The sequence below is a fragment of the Solanum tuberosum genome, unplaced genomic scaffold (genome assembly GCF_000226075.1).
Source record: "Solanum tuberosum cultivar DM 1-3 516 R44 unplaced genomic scaffold, SolTub_3.0 scf00241, whole genome shotgun sequence".
Classification (NCBI taxonomy): Eukaryota; Viridiplantae; Streptophyta; class Magnoliopsida; order Solanales; family Solanaceae; genus Solanum; species Solanum tuberosum.
The window spans coordinates 706,022-723,934 of record NW_006239165.1 but is presented as its reverse complement, the minus strand read 5'-3'; the positions used below and the strand labels follow the sequence as shown (position 1 = coordinate 723,934).

The window sequence follows — 17,913 nt, the reverse complement described above, 5'->3', positions numbered from 1 at the left end:
AAATATATTGGGCTCAACTAGCAACATACTTGTAGTTTTGATCTCATATATATTCAGCCTCTTCTCCCTTGTTGCTTCTTATGCTTTATACATTAAATTAGCTAGGATTGGGGTGATCATTAATATTAAACAAGCACTACACCAAAAATGATCTTTAGCGGCAATTAATTAACGGTGATAGTTTAATTATCACTAAAAATGTATATTTAGCGGCATTTAGCACTCTTTGTAAATGTCCCTAAAGCACAATGGATCCAATGACAAATAACTAATGCCGGTAAAAGCTTTATCACTTTTTGTTAATGTGTATATTTATTGCCGCTAAAATCAGACTCAAATTAAGCCTCTAAATAATTTGTCGTCTAGGGGAAGTTAAGTCATCAGTAGCAAAACATGACATGTGGACTTAATTACTACTACTTCTAAAGTCTTTTATATGATTTTATTCGACATATATTCCACTTGCAGATTAAAGTTCGGCAAAACAAGACCTTTTTTTAGATCAAAACTATACAAAACCTAATAGTCACACAACTACTATTATTTCATTTGACTATCCTTCAAAATATGCCAATTAAACTCATCCATAGGAAAACGTCTAAAAAAAGTGTTACATATATTAGATCTACACCATATAGTATACATTGAAGGGAAAAAAACATAAAAGAGACAACTAGTGATGTATATACCTCTTGATCTTCTTGATATAGTGACTAATTTTCAAGCTTTGTCCCTTGATGATTCTCCTATAGGATTAATGAATATTTCACCATTAGAGCTTAAAAAAACAAAAGAGTTGAAAGGGAAGAAAACCCTAGAACAAAAGTTGAGAGTGAAAATAAGAGTAGGCAATAAGCATATATATTATAAGTGAATGGAAAGCAAAAAGGCAACCATAATAAATAGGGACGGGGTTGCAATATTAATTATTAATATTAACAATATTGGTGACTGTAAAGTCCCTTGCCGACTTCATTATTCTCCAATTAGAGATTATTGTATATTGTCATCATATGACCTTGCTTCACATTCAATTTTTGGTATATACAATACAATACCACACTTTTGGTACTTCAAAATTTAATTACTGTCCCTTTCAAAAGAACAAGAACAAACAAAAGAAGCACGGATGCGATTGGTGTAGTATTGTTGATGTGAAGGCCTAATTTAGTTGATAAAAAATTATATTATTTTTTGATAATTCAATTTTTTTCGATTAAAACGGTCCGAGATACTCTTAGTACAGTGTGATCTTGTCCGCTTTAGGTCAAGTTCATACCAATGTTAAATTTTGTTAATTTTTGAGATTCATTGTGTGTCGCCACATCATCATCTGAGTATTTTATGACAACTAAAATGCAAAACTAGTTTCTTTTTGTATGTGTACGTCTCTAAACTTGTAAGGAGAAGTAAATCAAGTCCCACTATCATTTGCCCTCGTCATACTCATCTCATTGAAATTGAGCTCTGATATCAGTTGTTGGGCTAAAATAGTTCAATAATACTCTTAATACTGTCCGCTTGGAGCAAACTCATACTCTCTTTTTTTCAAAAACACATCACACTATCAAGAGATCCTACACTTTATCTGTAGATTCATTCTCAATATTTTCAGCTATCAATGTAACTTTATTCGCACAATTAAATAATCTCCCCGTCAAACTAAGTTTCTTGTGGCCCATCACCACAATCCACGAGTCAATTTTTGAGATCCATTGCATGCCCCCACATTATCTGAGTATTTTATGACAACCAAATCTCGCAACTAGTTTTTTCTTTCTTTCTGTATATGGTGTCTCTAAGCTCGTAAAGAAAAGTACATCAATCCCCACACCATCATCTGCCTTTGTCGTATGCGATCCACTAAATCTAAGCTCTGATATCATATTAAGTTGACCTACAATCGTAGATAACTTTCTATAACAAGTCATATATAGTTGGATGACATACATGGTAATGAAGATTTCTAGGAGAAGGTGAGAGTGTATTTAGTATAGGGACAAAATGCAAAAAATAAGATTGAAATGGTTTGGACATGTAAAGAGGAGTTGCATGGATGCCCCAGTGAAGGTGTGAGATGTTGACTATGGATGATTTCAAGAGAGGTAGAGGATGACCAAAGAAGTATTGGAGGGGTGATTAGATATGACATGATACAATTTTGGCTTAATGGGGACATCACCTTAGATAGGAGGGTGTGGTAGACAAATATTAGGATAAAAGGTTAGTAGGTAGCAGTGTGTTGTCTTATCATCCTTTTATATTAGTAGTCGTAGTATTGCTTCTATAATTTCTTGTCCTTCAATTTATGCTATCATATGTTGATTCCTTGTACCTTGATTAACACATTGTTTTGTTGTAGTTTCTCTTTTGTTACTATCTATTATTTTTCGTTATTAACAATTGTTTTTTGTACTTCCGTTATTTTTTTCATTGGACTGTTTTTTCTTGAGTTGAGGATTTATTAGAAACAATATTTCTACCTCTGAGGTAGAAATAAGATCTACGTACCCTTTATCCTCTTCATACATCAATTTATGAAAATTACACTAAATATATTATTGTTATTGTTGACCTAAATAGTAATAACTTGTTATAGAAGTCGGTTTTACTAGACACATATATAACTTAAATCTCTAGGAATTATTATATTTGATTGCACAACAAGTTATCCTAAAATTGTAATATGAAAACCAAAATAATGACAAAATTATTTAATTGATATATCTATGCAGAGAGATGTTTAATTTATTGGACTAAAATTGAGATATACAACTACAAGGCATAGCATTAAACATGCCTTTGGTTTATACTAAGTAAATAAAGATAAACTTTTATTTTCAATTTAATTTAATCTTGTTTTTCTGAATAAAACTTTGAAAGAAAAGAATAAATATATTATTTTATGTCAGAATAATTATTCACATAGAGGGGTGACACAAAAATATACCACAATTATTATATATAGTAAAGAATTTCAAAATACCTAATTTAAAAATAAATAATCAAATTAAAAGGAAATTAGAAACCGAAGCAGGCAGGGTTGCAGAGTCAATTATGTCATACGATTTGTTTGTGAATATTGTCCTATTTTGTTTTTATGCTCTTTGTTTCCTTCTATTTGTTTGCTTCACCAAATTCAACTTTCATTTCTTTGAAAATTAGGAATAGTATTTTACGAGAACATAAATATAGTCTTTTACTGTTTTACTGTTTATTTACCCCACTAGACTCTCTCTCTCTATATATATTTGCGCGCGCATATTCTCACCCCACCATAAATTTTTTAAAGGCGAAAGGTCATGATTGTACTTCTTTCACCTCCGGTTGATGACTACCTCTTTTGATATGTTATATTTTCTATTCTGTTTAAAAAGAACGACGCATTTCTAATTATCCTGGAGTTCATGTGCCTTTTAAGTATATGATTTGCTAGTAGTTTCATTGTTTAGCAATAGCCTATTAAGTATGGTTTTTTGATCGACACATTTGATTTTTGCCTAAATATCCATAAAAGAAAGAGCACTCTCCATATATATCTTTACATATGAAAATAAATCTTTTTCTAATGCCATGCTTGATGTTGCATTAACACTTTATTATTATTGATAGTGGGTAATTGGTTTACGTTTTCATTAATTAAAGGAAAAAAAAGTGTCGATCACCCAAATAATTAAAATTCTTGTCAAAGGTTCATATAGAAAAAACTCCCCCCTACCTACCAAATATATACATGGATATTCCTCAAATCTATAGTTGATAAAAAAAAAAAACATTAGGTTCTATAATTGAGCTCACCGAAAAAACATGATAGCCTCTATTATTGAAGTCTTACAATTTTTTTGTGTCCATGAGAACAATAATGTCAATTCACTGATCCAAAATCTTTCATGAAAGGACGGATAATATTACATGAATAGTTCAATTATCTGTCCCTTTCAGTCATGCTAGACAAATAGGATGTTATCAGTAGTTGTCTGAAAAAAAAGTTGATTTTTTCTAGTAACGTTGTAGTATATATATACACGTGTGATCAACTCATTTAAAAATTTAACCTGTTATTGAGAATATATTTTTATTTATATGATTATATTCTCAACATGTCTCCTCACGTATTTCGTTTTCATGAGCCAAGTATTGCTATGTACGGTGGTGGAGCCAGAATTTTTAATAAGGGGATTCAAAACTTGAAAAAGTAGAGACACGAACTAGTGGAAGAGGGTTTGATATCTACTATATATACACAAAAAATCATTTTAATCATGTATAAGTATAATTTTCTATCGAAGGGGTTCAAATGAGCCCTTGACCAAAGATGTCTCCGCCCATGGCTATACTAAAGTGTGTGATAATTTAGGTGTGTTTTTAACATTTCACGCGTTTATTGAGTAATAGTTTCCGCCCCAAGCTATGGTTAATTATAAACATATACTCACTCTATTGTGTCACTTAACTAGGTCTTGGAAGTAACTCACAACCCAAACACTAGCACAAATGAGAAGGATTGCGCACATTCCATTCATCACCCTTCTCATGCCCGAAACTAAACATTTGAGGTTCTACATTGGACATAAATCTGATACCATATTAAATTTAATCTGGTATCTAACACACACTTCAAAAGCTAACTATTTTATTTTTTTACCTAAATCTTATAAAAAATCCTAAATTTCATTAATCATCAACGTAGGACATTCCAATTATCAAATACCTCTCCTTGCCTTTTTTTCTTTCTTTCTAATTTTCCCTCTTTCAAAGTCGACATACAAAATGGAAAGTAGGAGTACTTAAATTATTGGTGATGGGATTAAATAATGAGTGCCAATTATGAAGTACTCCCTCCGTTTCAAAAAGAGTGGTCTGGTTTGACTTGGCACGGACTTTAAGAAATTAAAGAAGACTTTTGAATCTTGTGGTCCTAAATTAAAGTTATGTCAAATGTACAAAATTGCCCTTAATCTTGTGGTTTTAAACATGCCACGTGAAAAGTTAAAAGTAAAATATTACCAAAAAAAAAGAGGTAATTCTTTTTCAAACAAACTAAAAAGGAATGGAAGTCATTCTTTTTGATAGAGAGGAGTACTAATTAAGGCTTCTTCTTTTTGGGAGGTGGGAATCCATTCTGATTGTGGAAATCTCTCATCATCGTAAATAAATTAGTAATATATATAAGCATTTTCATTACAAAATTTTGAGATACATGAATCCATACTTTATAATATTAAAAGGAAATCAATTATTGAGCCCAACTTTTTTTATGATGAAGGTTAGCCCTATCCATTCCATCCCTTGAAATTTCCACTCATGATTTATTTTGATAAAGTTAAAATAAGATATATATATATCTTATTTTAACTTTATCAAAATAAATCATGAGGGAAATTTCAAGGGATGAAATTGATAGGGCAAATATATATATATATATATATAACTGAATCATCGAAGAAAAACAAAAGTACCTAACACGCATGCCCATTGCTAAGATTTTTCACATATCACATATTAGGGGGCGAGTCTAGAAATTCAAACACGAGTAAACATTGATATATGCAAATATTTGTTTGTGCCCATTACTATTATATACTTATCCGTTATGAACACAAGTATCGATATATATATAGAATGATGTCGCATCACATTGATTATATAGGAATATATTGTCACATACTGTAGCCTCACTTTGCTGTATATACTTGAATTGAAGCACTCGATTTTAAATTTTGAATTTGCCTCTCTCTGCCCAATCATCAATTATCACACATCTTTATGTATTTTTGTAGTAAATTAAATTTTAAGGAAAATTAATAGATCACTAGCTTAGAAAAGGGCTGCAGATTTTTTTTTACAGTATTGAGTAATCACAAAACGTCAAATGAAATGAGCTGCTAATGATTAGGAAGTGGATTATTGGTTGTTTGATTTTTTAAATATTTATATAGTATAATACGCCTCACCGCCAACTACATTTTCTATTTACTTATTATAATATTATTTTATGTCCATTGCATTTAAATTTAATTCTTGCATAATATATTGATATATTTGCTAGCTTTAGGAATTAAGATATACCATAGATTCTGTATATGATGGTTTTTACTTTCAAGTAGCACCTTTTGATCTTTATCTTTATATAAGTACTTCTTCTGCTATTTTTTAGAACAATTTTTTTTTTTTTTTAAAAAATGTGGGGCTTAAATAACCTACTAATTCTAGCTCGTCGTTAAGGAATTTTCGATTGAAAGTTAGGTAAAAAAATTATTTATAGACTATATTATATAAAGAGATAGGCTTTTGATATTCGCCGACCACCTATGCAATTATAAGCTCACGTTCTTATGTTTTTGTGTTTATATATAAAAGGAGGTACCTAGCTCAAACAAATAAGGAAACAAATAATTCTAATATGATGGCACACAATAGCGGACTAGATTTTTCATTAAATGGGGTTAAACATATGAAGAGTCAACGAAGTTATAGTGAGTTTTACATCAATTATATATACATAAATATAATTTTAACTATATCTTAACAATGACAGAACTATAGTGTTCCGAGGGTGTCCCCTTTCCCAAAAAATTATACCATATATATATGTAAAATATTATTTGAAATGGTTAAATTTAATACTTTGGACATTCTTAATACAATAAGATGTTGTTGGCTAGTGTTGTGAGGCTCTCCTCTTATGCTCACACTGTAGGCGCGAGTTTGAATCCTCATAGCTGTATTTTATAATCATTTCTCTTCTATTTTATTACTACTCTTATTAACTTGCTCCTTCAATTGTCTAAGCTAATTAAATTACTTTCTAAATAATAGTTATTAAATTTGTGATTTTTGAACTAATTCAAATATAATTCATCAAAACGATTCTTATTTAGAAATTTACATTTAGTAGCCAATTGAATTTTCAATGAATTTGACCTTTTATTTCTTTTCATTAAAAATTGAAATAAATCTTAAATGTAATTATTTAATTTAATGTTAATAAACAAATTCTAAATTATTTCTATAAAATTGCTAAAAGCGAACAAAAGAACATCTCGTTTGATTCTGCTTCCATTATTGATGTCTCGTTATTGTTGTCGTCACCAAAGATTAGTGAAAGCTTAAAACGTAAAAATGATTTTATTTAAAGCTAAATCCCCCCACCCATTTTATGCTTGTTCATTCACTTCATATATATTAAATTAAACAAAAAAAAAAATCTAAATATTATGCAGTTTGATTTTTAAAATTTTAGAACATTTATTCGTAAAAAAGGGTAATATTAATATTTTAAATTTTTCAGTGAATCCATTTATATAAAAAAAATTGTTTATGTAATACTTGGACACCCTTCGTAAAATTTCTAGCTCCATCATTATATCTTAATAATATAATTTTTCACTAATGATTAAATTCGGATGAACATCCTCGACTCTAAGTGGCTCCGCCCTGATGGCATGTCATCTACAATGATAAGGGGAGTATTAGGCCTTCTTTTTGCCCAATCACAATCACTTTTTGGAGTAATCTTCTTTTCTTTTCTTTATTTATATTTTGGGTTTGGTTGTAGTTCTGGACAATAATTTAGACTCCACAAGGCAAACCAATTTAAAGGTACTAAAATTTGGAGTTTGGTAATAATGATCATTTTAGCCTATTGAAATAAGACACTTTTATTTATTTTAGGTTCGTGGTACACTCAATACACATATTCAAAAAAATATATACTCTATATTTTCTTGAACTAAGCACGCAAAGTTATTTATGATGAGTGACGACAAGATTCTAACTCAAAAACTTCTTACATACACTTTAACTTTCTTTGTCGTCAAAGGAAAATAGAATCATACCTTAGTTCAGGGTCTCCCTACTCATATGTTGGAGGTCACGTAAAATTAGTAAGAATGTTGATTATGTTGTGTAAAATGCATAATGATGAACGTTATCCCAAATTCCAAACAATCTAACGTAAGAAATACCGTATACTTAGAAGTGACTTGTGTTTCATAATCATAAATGAAACTAAACTTTGAAGTTTATGAATTCTAAATTTTAATTTTTTTAAATTATTGAGTTTTAGATTAATAATCTATACATATTCAACGAAATTATAAAAGGAAAAATTACGCATATAAGCAAATATATACTAGTTAATTAGCTAAAATAGCTATAGTTTGAATTAATTACGGCTCACAGCTTACTCTTAACTGTAATTACGTCGCTTATACATATACAAATACAAATTATACATATGTATATATATACAATTAGTCTCTCTTCACTCTTTGCCCTCTCTCGCTCGCCTCTCTCCTCCCTCTCCCAATCTCGCCCACCAGATATACAAATACATATGTATACCAGTTACATATATACAATCATTTGACAGATATACATATACAATTTGTCTCTCTCCACCTCTGCCCTCTCTCCTCCCTCTAACATGTAGCTACGTATCGTAATTAGCAAACTATAATCATGAAACATAATTAAGTTATATTTGAGTGGATATATGCAAAAAAAAATAAAAAATAAAAAAAATTCCCATTTTAAAACAAATTAACAATTTGTATGAGCACTCAAACTTGGTCCAGGAAGTAACGGTAGACTCGATGGCCCAACAAAACTGTCCACAACGTTTTTGGGCCTTCAATATTCCTTCTTTTGTGATGATTTCTGCCTTGGAAAAATGTTGTATGTTATACCAAATAATCGCTGAATTTATCATCATTTTGTGGTCGGATTATTTAGGGATTATACGAAGGTGAAATCAAATTTTAATTCTAAGGGTTCTAAATTTTATAATAATGATTTTAAGTGTTAATGACTGTGTTCTAAACTTAATATTTATACATATTTAATAAACTTCTTAATACATATACACTATTTGAGCAAAAGTTATTGAGTTCGACTAAACCCATACCAGGGCTTCTAGTTCCGCCCCTGCTTTATGCTCGGAATAATTTACTGTGTAGATCAAATAACGCATCAGAAATTATAGGCTCTCTTAAATTGTATTATAAACACTCCACACACCGACATTATCAATAACTAATAATATAAAAATAACATAATACATACAAATTGCTATTTTAAACTCATAGCTATATATACATATTCCTATATTTAACTTACTATTCATATATACTTTAGTACTCAATATATATTTTTGGATCCAATATGAGCTTAATGTAGTAGGTGGTAGTTTTCATCATCTTCATCAATATTTGAAGGACCACAAAACATTCCTCCCCACTTGGGGAAGTAGACAAGTGTAATAGGAAGTGTAAAGACAATCATCATTAAGCCCATAATTGATATGCTTGTTTGAGTTGAGAATTTGGTGGAACCTGAAAATAGCAGGAGTTGTGTTATAACTGCGCCTAAAGTCCCACCGCTTCCTGTCATGCCTGATATTACACCTAACGACCTGCAGACATCAAGTAGAACAACAGGACAAATTATTGCTTAGAAATGAGTTGGATTATTTTAGGGCTATAAATTAATGTGAAATTGAGCTGCTTTTTCACTCTACGTGTCTTATTCTGAATCATAACTAGTATGACTATGCTTCTTAAAATCATAATTTGCTAATATTTTCCTGTACGTACATGCCGCTATCGAGTCTCCTGTCACCATTCCTGGAATGTTTACTTGAAAGTTTGTAATGAAGTTGTCAATTTATAAAATGTATTTGAAAATATGTCATTTATTAATTCGTTGTTGTATGATAGATATTTTTTAATTAGTTTATTTAGTAAAATTGAATAAGAGTCGGAAGTTTAAAATAATTTCTTTCTTTAAATTCGTGATTTAAAATATATTATAAAAAATTCTATCGCTGTCAATTACTTCACTAAACGCAAAAAAAAATTAAAAACGTTTAAAGTTGATTTATGAATTTACCTTTTGGATACGAATGGCACAATGCCAAATGTGAGTCCTGAAGCAGCTTGAACAAACAACGAAAAGCACGCCATAACCAGAACAGACGCCCAAACTGTATTCACTCGGCCAAGCAGCACGCACATCAATCCAGCCACCGTCTGCACCGCCCACAAACTCCATAACCGCCCTCTCATCCCAAATCTCTTCCCCATTTTATCAGAAATTATCCCTCCCACAGGCCTCGACACACAATTCGCTAGCCCAAAGCTTGCTGCAATACCCCCTGCCATTTCAATATTCACATGAAACCGATCGTAAAAATACGCTGCTATTATATTATCGGTAGTCAATTCAACTCCGAAACAAAATCCATACGTCAATCCCAATATCCATCCCCTGTAATTCTTCAGCCCATTAAAAAGTAGGCTGCAGAAATTTTCACTTTGATTATTTGTAATTTTACGTTTGTAGTTCCCATCAGGCAAGTCCTGGCCGTACACGAGTACCAAAATCGCTGTCGCCGCTTGAAATATCGCTGGGAAAATAAACGCAATACGCCATGAAATGAACGAAGGAATGTTAAAGCACGTAGTGAACAGAGTATATACGAGCGGCATGACTAATTGAGTCACGCCAGAGCCAACATTTGCCCAACCGGCAGCGAATCCATTAGCAAGCCCAACAGTACATCCGGAGAACATAGAGCTCATCCAAAATTGACTCGCTACGAAATTAGCCAAGCTAAATCCGATAAGGAATCGAACTAATATGAAGCTTTTCGCAGAGGAGATTAGAGAAGTCGAGAGGACTACCGGAGCAGTGAGGAGTGACAGGGTGGCGGAGGCAACACGTGGACCGAACACGTCACAGGCAGGTCCCATCGCAAGGCGGGAGAAAATGGAACCGATGAAGGAGGCGATTCCGGCTGTGCCGATGTCGGTTTGGGTGAGATTGAGGTCCTTACGAATAACTTCGAGAAGTGGAGGGATTGCGAAAGTAGAGAAGAAACAGGAAAATAGAGAGAGCCATGCGAGATGGAAAGCTCTCATGTGAGGTGAAGATAATGAAAATGGGCGGAATTCTGTGGCTTTGTGATCATAATCTACGGCTATGGAGAAATTATTAAGAGAATGATCGATTTTGGACTGTGATTTCTCTTCTTCCATGGCTATAGAGTGAATTGAATTTGGAAAGCTTGAGCAAGTACTATATTTATAGTGAAGGTTAACGTGAGTAGATTGATGAGAAAACAGAGCTTCCAAGCACCACCTTTTAAACTTGAGACCCGTTATCGTGAAAATTGTGAAATTTGAAAAAAAAAAAAAAACTTTTGTTTTTGAAGTGATTGTCGTATTTGTATTTGAATATTAAAATTGTGTTCGACATTTGCGAATTTTTAAATATAAATTTATGCAATTCAAAGTATTGAGTTCAAATAAATTCAACGCACCTATGCTGCATGCGCCCATGTAGCAAGTCTGTTGTGACTTCTTCCGCAAATGGACAGAAGATGCATTTAAGGTTACATGGAGGAGTTAAACTTGTAATCTTCTTTTGACTCCATCAACTTGTTTTATTTAGTCTAAAAACTTATTCTAGTCACTGATTTAAATTTGTGTGACTCTTGTATCTCTATTTTGATTATTATTATTCTTTTCTTTTTTGTCCGAGCAAATAAATTTAAATGGGATAATATAGTCTTGAATAAAAAATATTTATGTGCTTTGGCATAATTTTGAATCATGTAAATCGTCTCATTAAAATGAGATAACGAATAGTCGAATACTCATACACAAACACGAGTGTAGGTACATAAGCTCTTTTAAAAAGTTATGTTCTGAGAGTGCCTTCGATGGAAGATAAGATGCAGAAAGTGATGTTGAGATAATTTGGGTCTGTGATGAGAAGAAGCACGTATGTTTCAGTGTGGAGGTGTGAGAGATTGACTTGGGATGAATTCAAGAGAGGTAGAGGTAGACGGAAGAAATATTGTGGAGAGATGATTAGACATGACATGGTGTAGTTGCGGTGTAGTGAGGTCATGACCTTAGATACAAAGGTGTGAAGGAGATGAATTAGGGTAGAAAAGTTAGTAGGTAAGAGAGAGTTCATGCTAGTAAATGGGTGTATGTTGTTCATGCTAGTAAGAGGGCGTTCATGCTATGCTTATAGTTTAAGGTTCTTCGATTTTATTGATATATATCTGTTGTTTTGTGTAGTTCGATTGTAGTATTATTTGGTTGTCATACTATTCTTCTACTATTTGTTATTTTGTTACTATCTATTGTCTCATGTATTTCAATTACGTCTTTTTTTAGTCTAGTTTTTGTCTGAGTTGAAGGTCAATCAGGAACGAGCTCGCTTAAATCTCACTTTGTGTGAATACACTATTATGTTTGTTGTATTATTTTCTGAGAGTGAAGAATCTCAAAAGTGCAAAATAAAATTCTCTTACGAAAGGGGAAAACGGTTACTCCGTATTTCAAACACCTATATATTATTATTATTATTAAGAAGGAATTTATGCACATTTTAGGGAATTACTGGACCTAAGATATGGCCATAACCCATAAAAAGGAAGATACCTTGATATGATATGAATATATGGACATAATTTCTTGGACGTCACTTAATGGCCAAAACAGGAAAAAAGAATGTCCATATTTTTTGCTACAATTTCTTGATGTGGAAATGAGAGAAACTAACTTGACACATTTGGTAATGGTAGTGCCTTTGAAATCACTTTTTGAATTGGTTTACGCTAATGGAGAGTGCAAAAGGGACAAAAAAAATCATACACTTAGAAACATAATGTGTAGGAAAAACAACGACTTGTAAAGAAGAACCATCTTTACTTTGGAGCATGGATATAGATATTCTTAGAGAGGGTTTGGCTATGATTAGTTCAAAGTAGTATGGAAAATATTCTGAATTCGACGCAAATTATTAGTTTCATTCCTGAACTATTAACAGTTTTAAAAATACCTCTCTACTTGATTAACTAAACTTATATACACCCCCGTCTACCTCTATAGAAGTATTTGGTCAAACAGGCTCTTAGGACCCTCATATTGACCAAATACTTCTATAGTGGGTTTAAAGTTCACTTTGAAGTTTTAAATATAATGCAGTGTGTTTTTTTATATATCAAAATAAATAAATAATCATTTTTGCTTTGAACGGTAAAGAAAAACAAGTAGAGAAGGGTCCTGCCCTCCTCAGTATCACCTGAATCACCTTAACAATGCGTACACGGATTTTCTATGAAAATAATCAACGTCTATTAATAGAAGTTCCAAACAAAATAAACTCAATTTTGTTTTGTCATTTGACAGTATCACCAAATTAAGTTGTCCCCATCAATCAAGCTTGCTGAAAACGACTCCCCTTACGGAGTTATGATCTCTGTCGGTTCTTGCAATTTGAATAGAAGAAAATTTTCCTATGTGACAAAATTCATATAACTAAAATAACATTTGTACTGAACTATAAAATCAATCTACCTCAAAATTCTATCATTGTAGGTTAAATAACATTAAGGTCACTTGTATTATAGGTAAAATTTCTATTATAAAGATATAAAAAAACTTAACACAGTCAATATACATAACTTAATTATCTACTTATCTGGTCTTTCCAGCAGCCTTTGCAGTATTCCGGGATTTAACCGGTCTTGATCAAAGCACTGCACTATAGCGCGAAGCTGGGAAAATGGATACACTCGTTTTACAGGCGGATAGCTTCATAATAATCTCCAAAATTATCTGATTCGAGCTCTGTAGAATTCGTCATTTTCCTTGTGAAATAGAATGGCTAGCTCTGTCTTTGCAGAGGCCATAAAGAGAGCACCATTGTCATCCTAAAACACTTTCCGTGTCATAATAAGAATCAATGGATGCAGAGGGATGATGACGATAACGATGAAAAGAGCCATTATCTTGGTGTGTGTCATAATATCTGCAAGAATCAACTGATGATGCAGAGGGATGATGCTGATGAATAGAGCCATGTTGTTCGGAGCCATAAAATGAATCATCAATGAAAGGAGGCTTTGAAGGAACAGGCACTTCTAAGTTTTCTTGTGTAAGTAGTTTAATGATTGTTGACATATCTGGACGCATAATAGGTGACTCTTGAGTACATAGCAGCGCAATTTGAACCACCCTTACTACTTCATTCACATCTTCTATCTCCATACTCGGATCTATTATCCGATATGCCCTTTTCTCCTTGAAATGTTTCCAAGCCTGCACGTTAAATTAATAAGCTAATATCAAACACACAAATTCTGTCAAAAATAGAAATATAAAATGACCTGATTGTGTAACTACATCTAGAAGTAAATTCGAAAAAGCTGAGTGTTGAGGGGAAATTACAATGGTTACAAGGGTGTCTAGAGTGTCATCGGCTGGAATTTTGTTGAACTCCCGTCCACTTACTATTTCCAGCATAAGAACTCCAAAGCTATAAACATCCACTTTATCTGTTAATTGTCCTTGAGCAAGGTACTCCGGAGCCATGTATCCGCTGCAGGTATAGGGATTAGCACGGGCTAGGACAAAATGAAGAGTGGTAAGAGGTTAATCCAAATTTAAGTGCTTCATTACATACAATGTGCCTGCAATGACAAGAGGTGCACTTCCTTTTTCCCTGATGTTAACTCTGGAAAGACCAATAACATAACAAATAACAATTACATCTCAATTCCAAGCAAGTCGAAGTCAGATATATGAATTATCATTGTCCATGTTGCTCCATTTAAGCTCGTCTTAATAAAAATGAAAATAGACACTTGTAGTTCTCCATGTTTCCTGGTGACATAACTCTTGAACACGACTAAGAAGGCTCGACTTTTTGAAGGCAATGAACCTAAAGTAAATGCACTAACCTGGCAAGACCAAAATCTGCAATTTTGGGACGATATTTCGAGTCTAGTAAGATATTACTAGGTTTGATGTCTCTGTGAATGATTCGAACTTGGCAATCATTGTGAAGGTATTCTAAACCTTCAGCTGTCCCTTCGACTATTTTGAGCCTTTTCTTCCAATCCAATTCTTTCTTCTTCTTTGGATCTTTCTTCCATGCATACAGTCAAGAAAATCAACTAAGTACGATAGTATTTCTAGTTACAAATGACTTTTCGGGAAAGGAGGAGAAGAATTAAAGATCTTAAGAATAAAATACGTACCAAATAAGATTAGATCAAGGCTTTTATTTTCTAGATACTCATATACAAGAAAGCTGTCATCGGCAGTGAAACAACAGCCAAGAAAACGAACTAAATGCTGGTGTTGGGCTTGTCCAATAATGTCTATCTCATTGGATATCTCTTCATTCCGAATTTTGGTAGTTAAAAACATCCGTTTGATAGCAATTTCTCTACCATCTGGCAAAGTCCCCTACTTCAGAAATATTCTAGACTTATTTAGCAGAACTAACATTGTCAAAGCAGAGAAGCAAAACAGGGGTGAGAAAAACGAAAAGAAAAGAAAAGAAAACGAAGTAGTATGCTTTTATACTTTAAAGACTTCACCAAATCCACCTTGGCCAATCTTGCGTTCTTCACTGAAGTTGTCTGTGGATTTCTCTAGTGTAGAATATTTGAAATGCAGGCTCCTTTTCATAACAGATGACTCAAGATCCGAAGAATCACCATTATGTTTCGTCTGGTGTTTCACTCGTTTTTCATGGAGAGTTGTGCCCACAATATATCCAACCAGAATAGCTATTATGCATACACCAACAGCAACAAGAATAAATACAAGGTACATGAAAATAGCTCCTGCAAAATGAATTCCTTCTTAAGTGAGTTTCCCTTTTGTGCACTAAAAGGGTATACTTATTTTACACTATTTGGTTAACTTACTTAAAACGAACAGATAACTAGAGTTAACTACTTAAAGCGGGTATAATATAGTAACCTGGAAAAATAATACTTAAGATGCTAAAACAAGATAAAATACGCCTATTGTCTTAAGATATTATACACAGATGATTAAAGTCCCATAAAATTTCTCAAGCGCAAGCATGAGATGTAGAGCTGACCTTTAGAATTAAAGAAATTCGAGCCATTGCTAGATTCAAATTCTGAGTAACGAAAATAGCAGCCAACGCTAAGGGAGCGTGCCTCAATGGATGGCAAACAATCAAGAACAGCTGTGCTTGCATTTGAAAGGCAATCAGAACATGCTTTTTCGTCCAAAGTATTCCAGCAGATAGCCATGCCATAAACTGATAAACCATATGTTTTCCTTCGTCCTTCTGCATAGCCACCGTGAACTGGGGCCATGGTTACCACATCCTTGACGACTTTGGTAGCGACATCCCTAAATTGATCATTCTTCAAGTTCACTGCATCACTGCATCTCTTTATTCAAATTTAACCAAAAAAGATAACCATGAGGACCAAAAACAAGCTAGCCATTGTCAAATTTGTTAAACATGTACTTCCTCTGTTTTAATTTGTTTGGCCTACTTTCCTTTTAGTACGTTTCGAAAAGAATGATTCTTTCCCTTTCCAGCAACTCTTTGTTTCCAACTCATGACATATTTAAGGCCACAAAATTAAAAAAACATATTGGTATATTTGACAAGATTCAAAAGTTTTCTTTATTTTCTTATCCTCACAGTCAAAATAGGCCAAACAAATTGAAATGAAGGCAGTGATTACTTAAATAAAGTGAACCTTCCCTAATAGCTTAATTTTTAGATGAGGGGTCACACACTTCTAACATGTATGGTATCAAACAGACACACACACCGTCACCCATTCTCTAAAAGAATTTCCACGTGTTTTGCTCATGAAAAAAGAATTAGGCCATCATGTTAGGGATCTTGTTGAATATATAATTAACTAACTAAAACTATACCCTATACCTTGTCCTAATGGCTTAAACTATCAGATGAGATGGTAACACATTTCTAATCAAGTACGGAGCTACATGATGCCAAACCGGTTCAATTATCCCCTTCATCGGAAAATCATAGCGTGCAAATAGGAAAATCACATTTAACATGAGAGAATCTGCCTATGTTGCTCAGAGTCTTTAAAAATGTTGACGGTGCATGTGACACTCCAAAAGTAGTACATTTCGGAAGATCCGACACGGGTGCTACAACAATTTTGAAGAATCCGAGCAACATAGGATATAACAATTCTTGTTGTTTTTTTAACATAAATCCCCAAATATAAAATTTTAATAAAAAAAAAAATAGCAAGAAAAAGAAAAAGGGTAAAGAGAAATTACTTTAACGTCATGGGGAGAAGAGGATTCATAAAAAAAGCTATAATTCTCGAATCTCATGAAACACCCATCAAAGAAAACTCGACCGCTGATATGGGGAAAACAACCAGGCAATTGGGTTTTAATGGCAGAAAAACAAATCTGACAATCTTCTTTAGATAGATCATCCATACATTGAGCCAAAACGAAAATTCGATTCGGAGCTAATCCTTCTCCGTAAATTGAGAATTTGTTGGATTTTATCTCGGGTTCCATAGCTACAATTGCGTTTGCATAATTTTGGTTGAATTCTGAAACATTATCAGCTTGCTCCACACCGCAGAATTTATAAACGAGCTCTGTTCGAGGATTCGCAATAGCAGCCGGAAGAATCGAAAAGATTAAACACAAAACGATGACGATGACATTGGCCATTAGAAATAATAGGTGATCATCTTCCTTTTTTCATTTTTTCTTCTTATTTTCTGGGTTTCTGTTGTGTTTTCATATTTTGGGGAAAATTTATGTTTTTTTGAAAAATTCTGAATTGGGTTTGTGATGAATTGATGTATAATTAAACATATTTAATTTTCATTTTTACTACTTATTATCAGGTTAAACGATCCAGAGATCAAAATAATAAAACAGATTATAAATATGATAAGTTATAAGCTCGTCTAAATATGTTCTCAATCAAGAGAAAACAATTCTTGCTGTATGTCCACTTTTATTTGTTAGGTTGCGTTTTTTGAAAGTTAATTTGATTAATTTTTAAAATTAAATTAAATTGTATTAATTCGATATTTTAAACAAAAAA

General features: G+C 32.7%; 3 protein-coding genes across 4 annotated transcripts in view; all 3 read right to left on the bottom strand.

The window, feature by feature from the left end:
- LOC107062558 (LOB domain-containing protein 25-like) overlaps positions 1 to 983 on the bottom strand; it is a 3,224-nt gene extending 2,241 nt beyond the window's left edge. The window contains exon 1 of the mRNA XM_015313313.1: positions 690 to 983. The gene's annotated coding sequence lies outside the window, so the exon portion shown is untranslated. The remainder of the gene's footprint in view (positions 1 to 689) is intronic.
- A 7,974-nt stretch (positions 984 to 8,957) lies between these two features.
- Positions 8,958 to 11,196, bottom strand: LOC102590802 (high affinity nitrate transporter 2.7). Its single transcript, XM_006357093.2, has 2 exons — positions 9,892 to 11,196; positions 8,958 to 9,415 (listed from the first exon to the last, which is right to left on the bottom strand). Exons 1-2 carry the CDS (start codon positions 11,037 to 11,039, stop codon positions 9,172 to 9,174), a joined length of 1,392 nt encoding a protein of 463 aa, XP_006357155.1. The 5' UTR covers positions 11,040 to 11,196; the 3' UTR covers positions 8,958 to 9,171.
- Positions 11,197 to 13,373: 2,177 nt separating this feature from the next.
- Positions 13,374 to 17,697, bottom strand: LOC102590453 (putative cysteine-rich receptor-like protein kinase 43). 2 transcript variants are annotated; one of them, XM_006357092.2, is made up of 8 exons: positions 17,121 to 17,697; positions 15,919 to 16,240; positions 15,393 to 15,655; positions 15,062 to 15,272; positions 14,762 to 14,945; positions 14,485 to 14,535; positions 14,250 to 14,400; positions 13,374 to 14,120 (listed from the first exon to the last, which is right to left on the bottom strand). In XM_006357092.2, exons 1-8 carry the CDS (start codon positions 17,529 to 17,531, stop codon positions 13,728 to 13,730), a joined length of 1,986 nt encoding a protein of 661 aa, XP_006357154.1. In that variant the 5' UTR covers positions 17,532 to 17,697; the 3' UTR covers positions 13,374 to 13,727. The 2 variants fall into 2 exon arrangements, with proteins under 2 accessions (XP_006357154.1, XP_015168794.1); XM_015313308.1 differs by having other exon boundaries at positions 15,919 to 16,232; positions 17,121 to 17,208.
- Between the last annotated feature and the right edge of the window lie 216 nt (positions 17,698 to 17,913).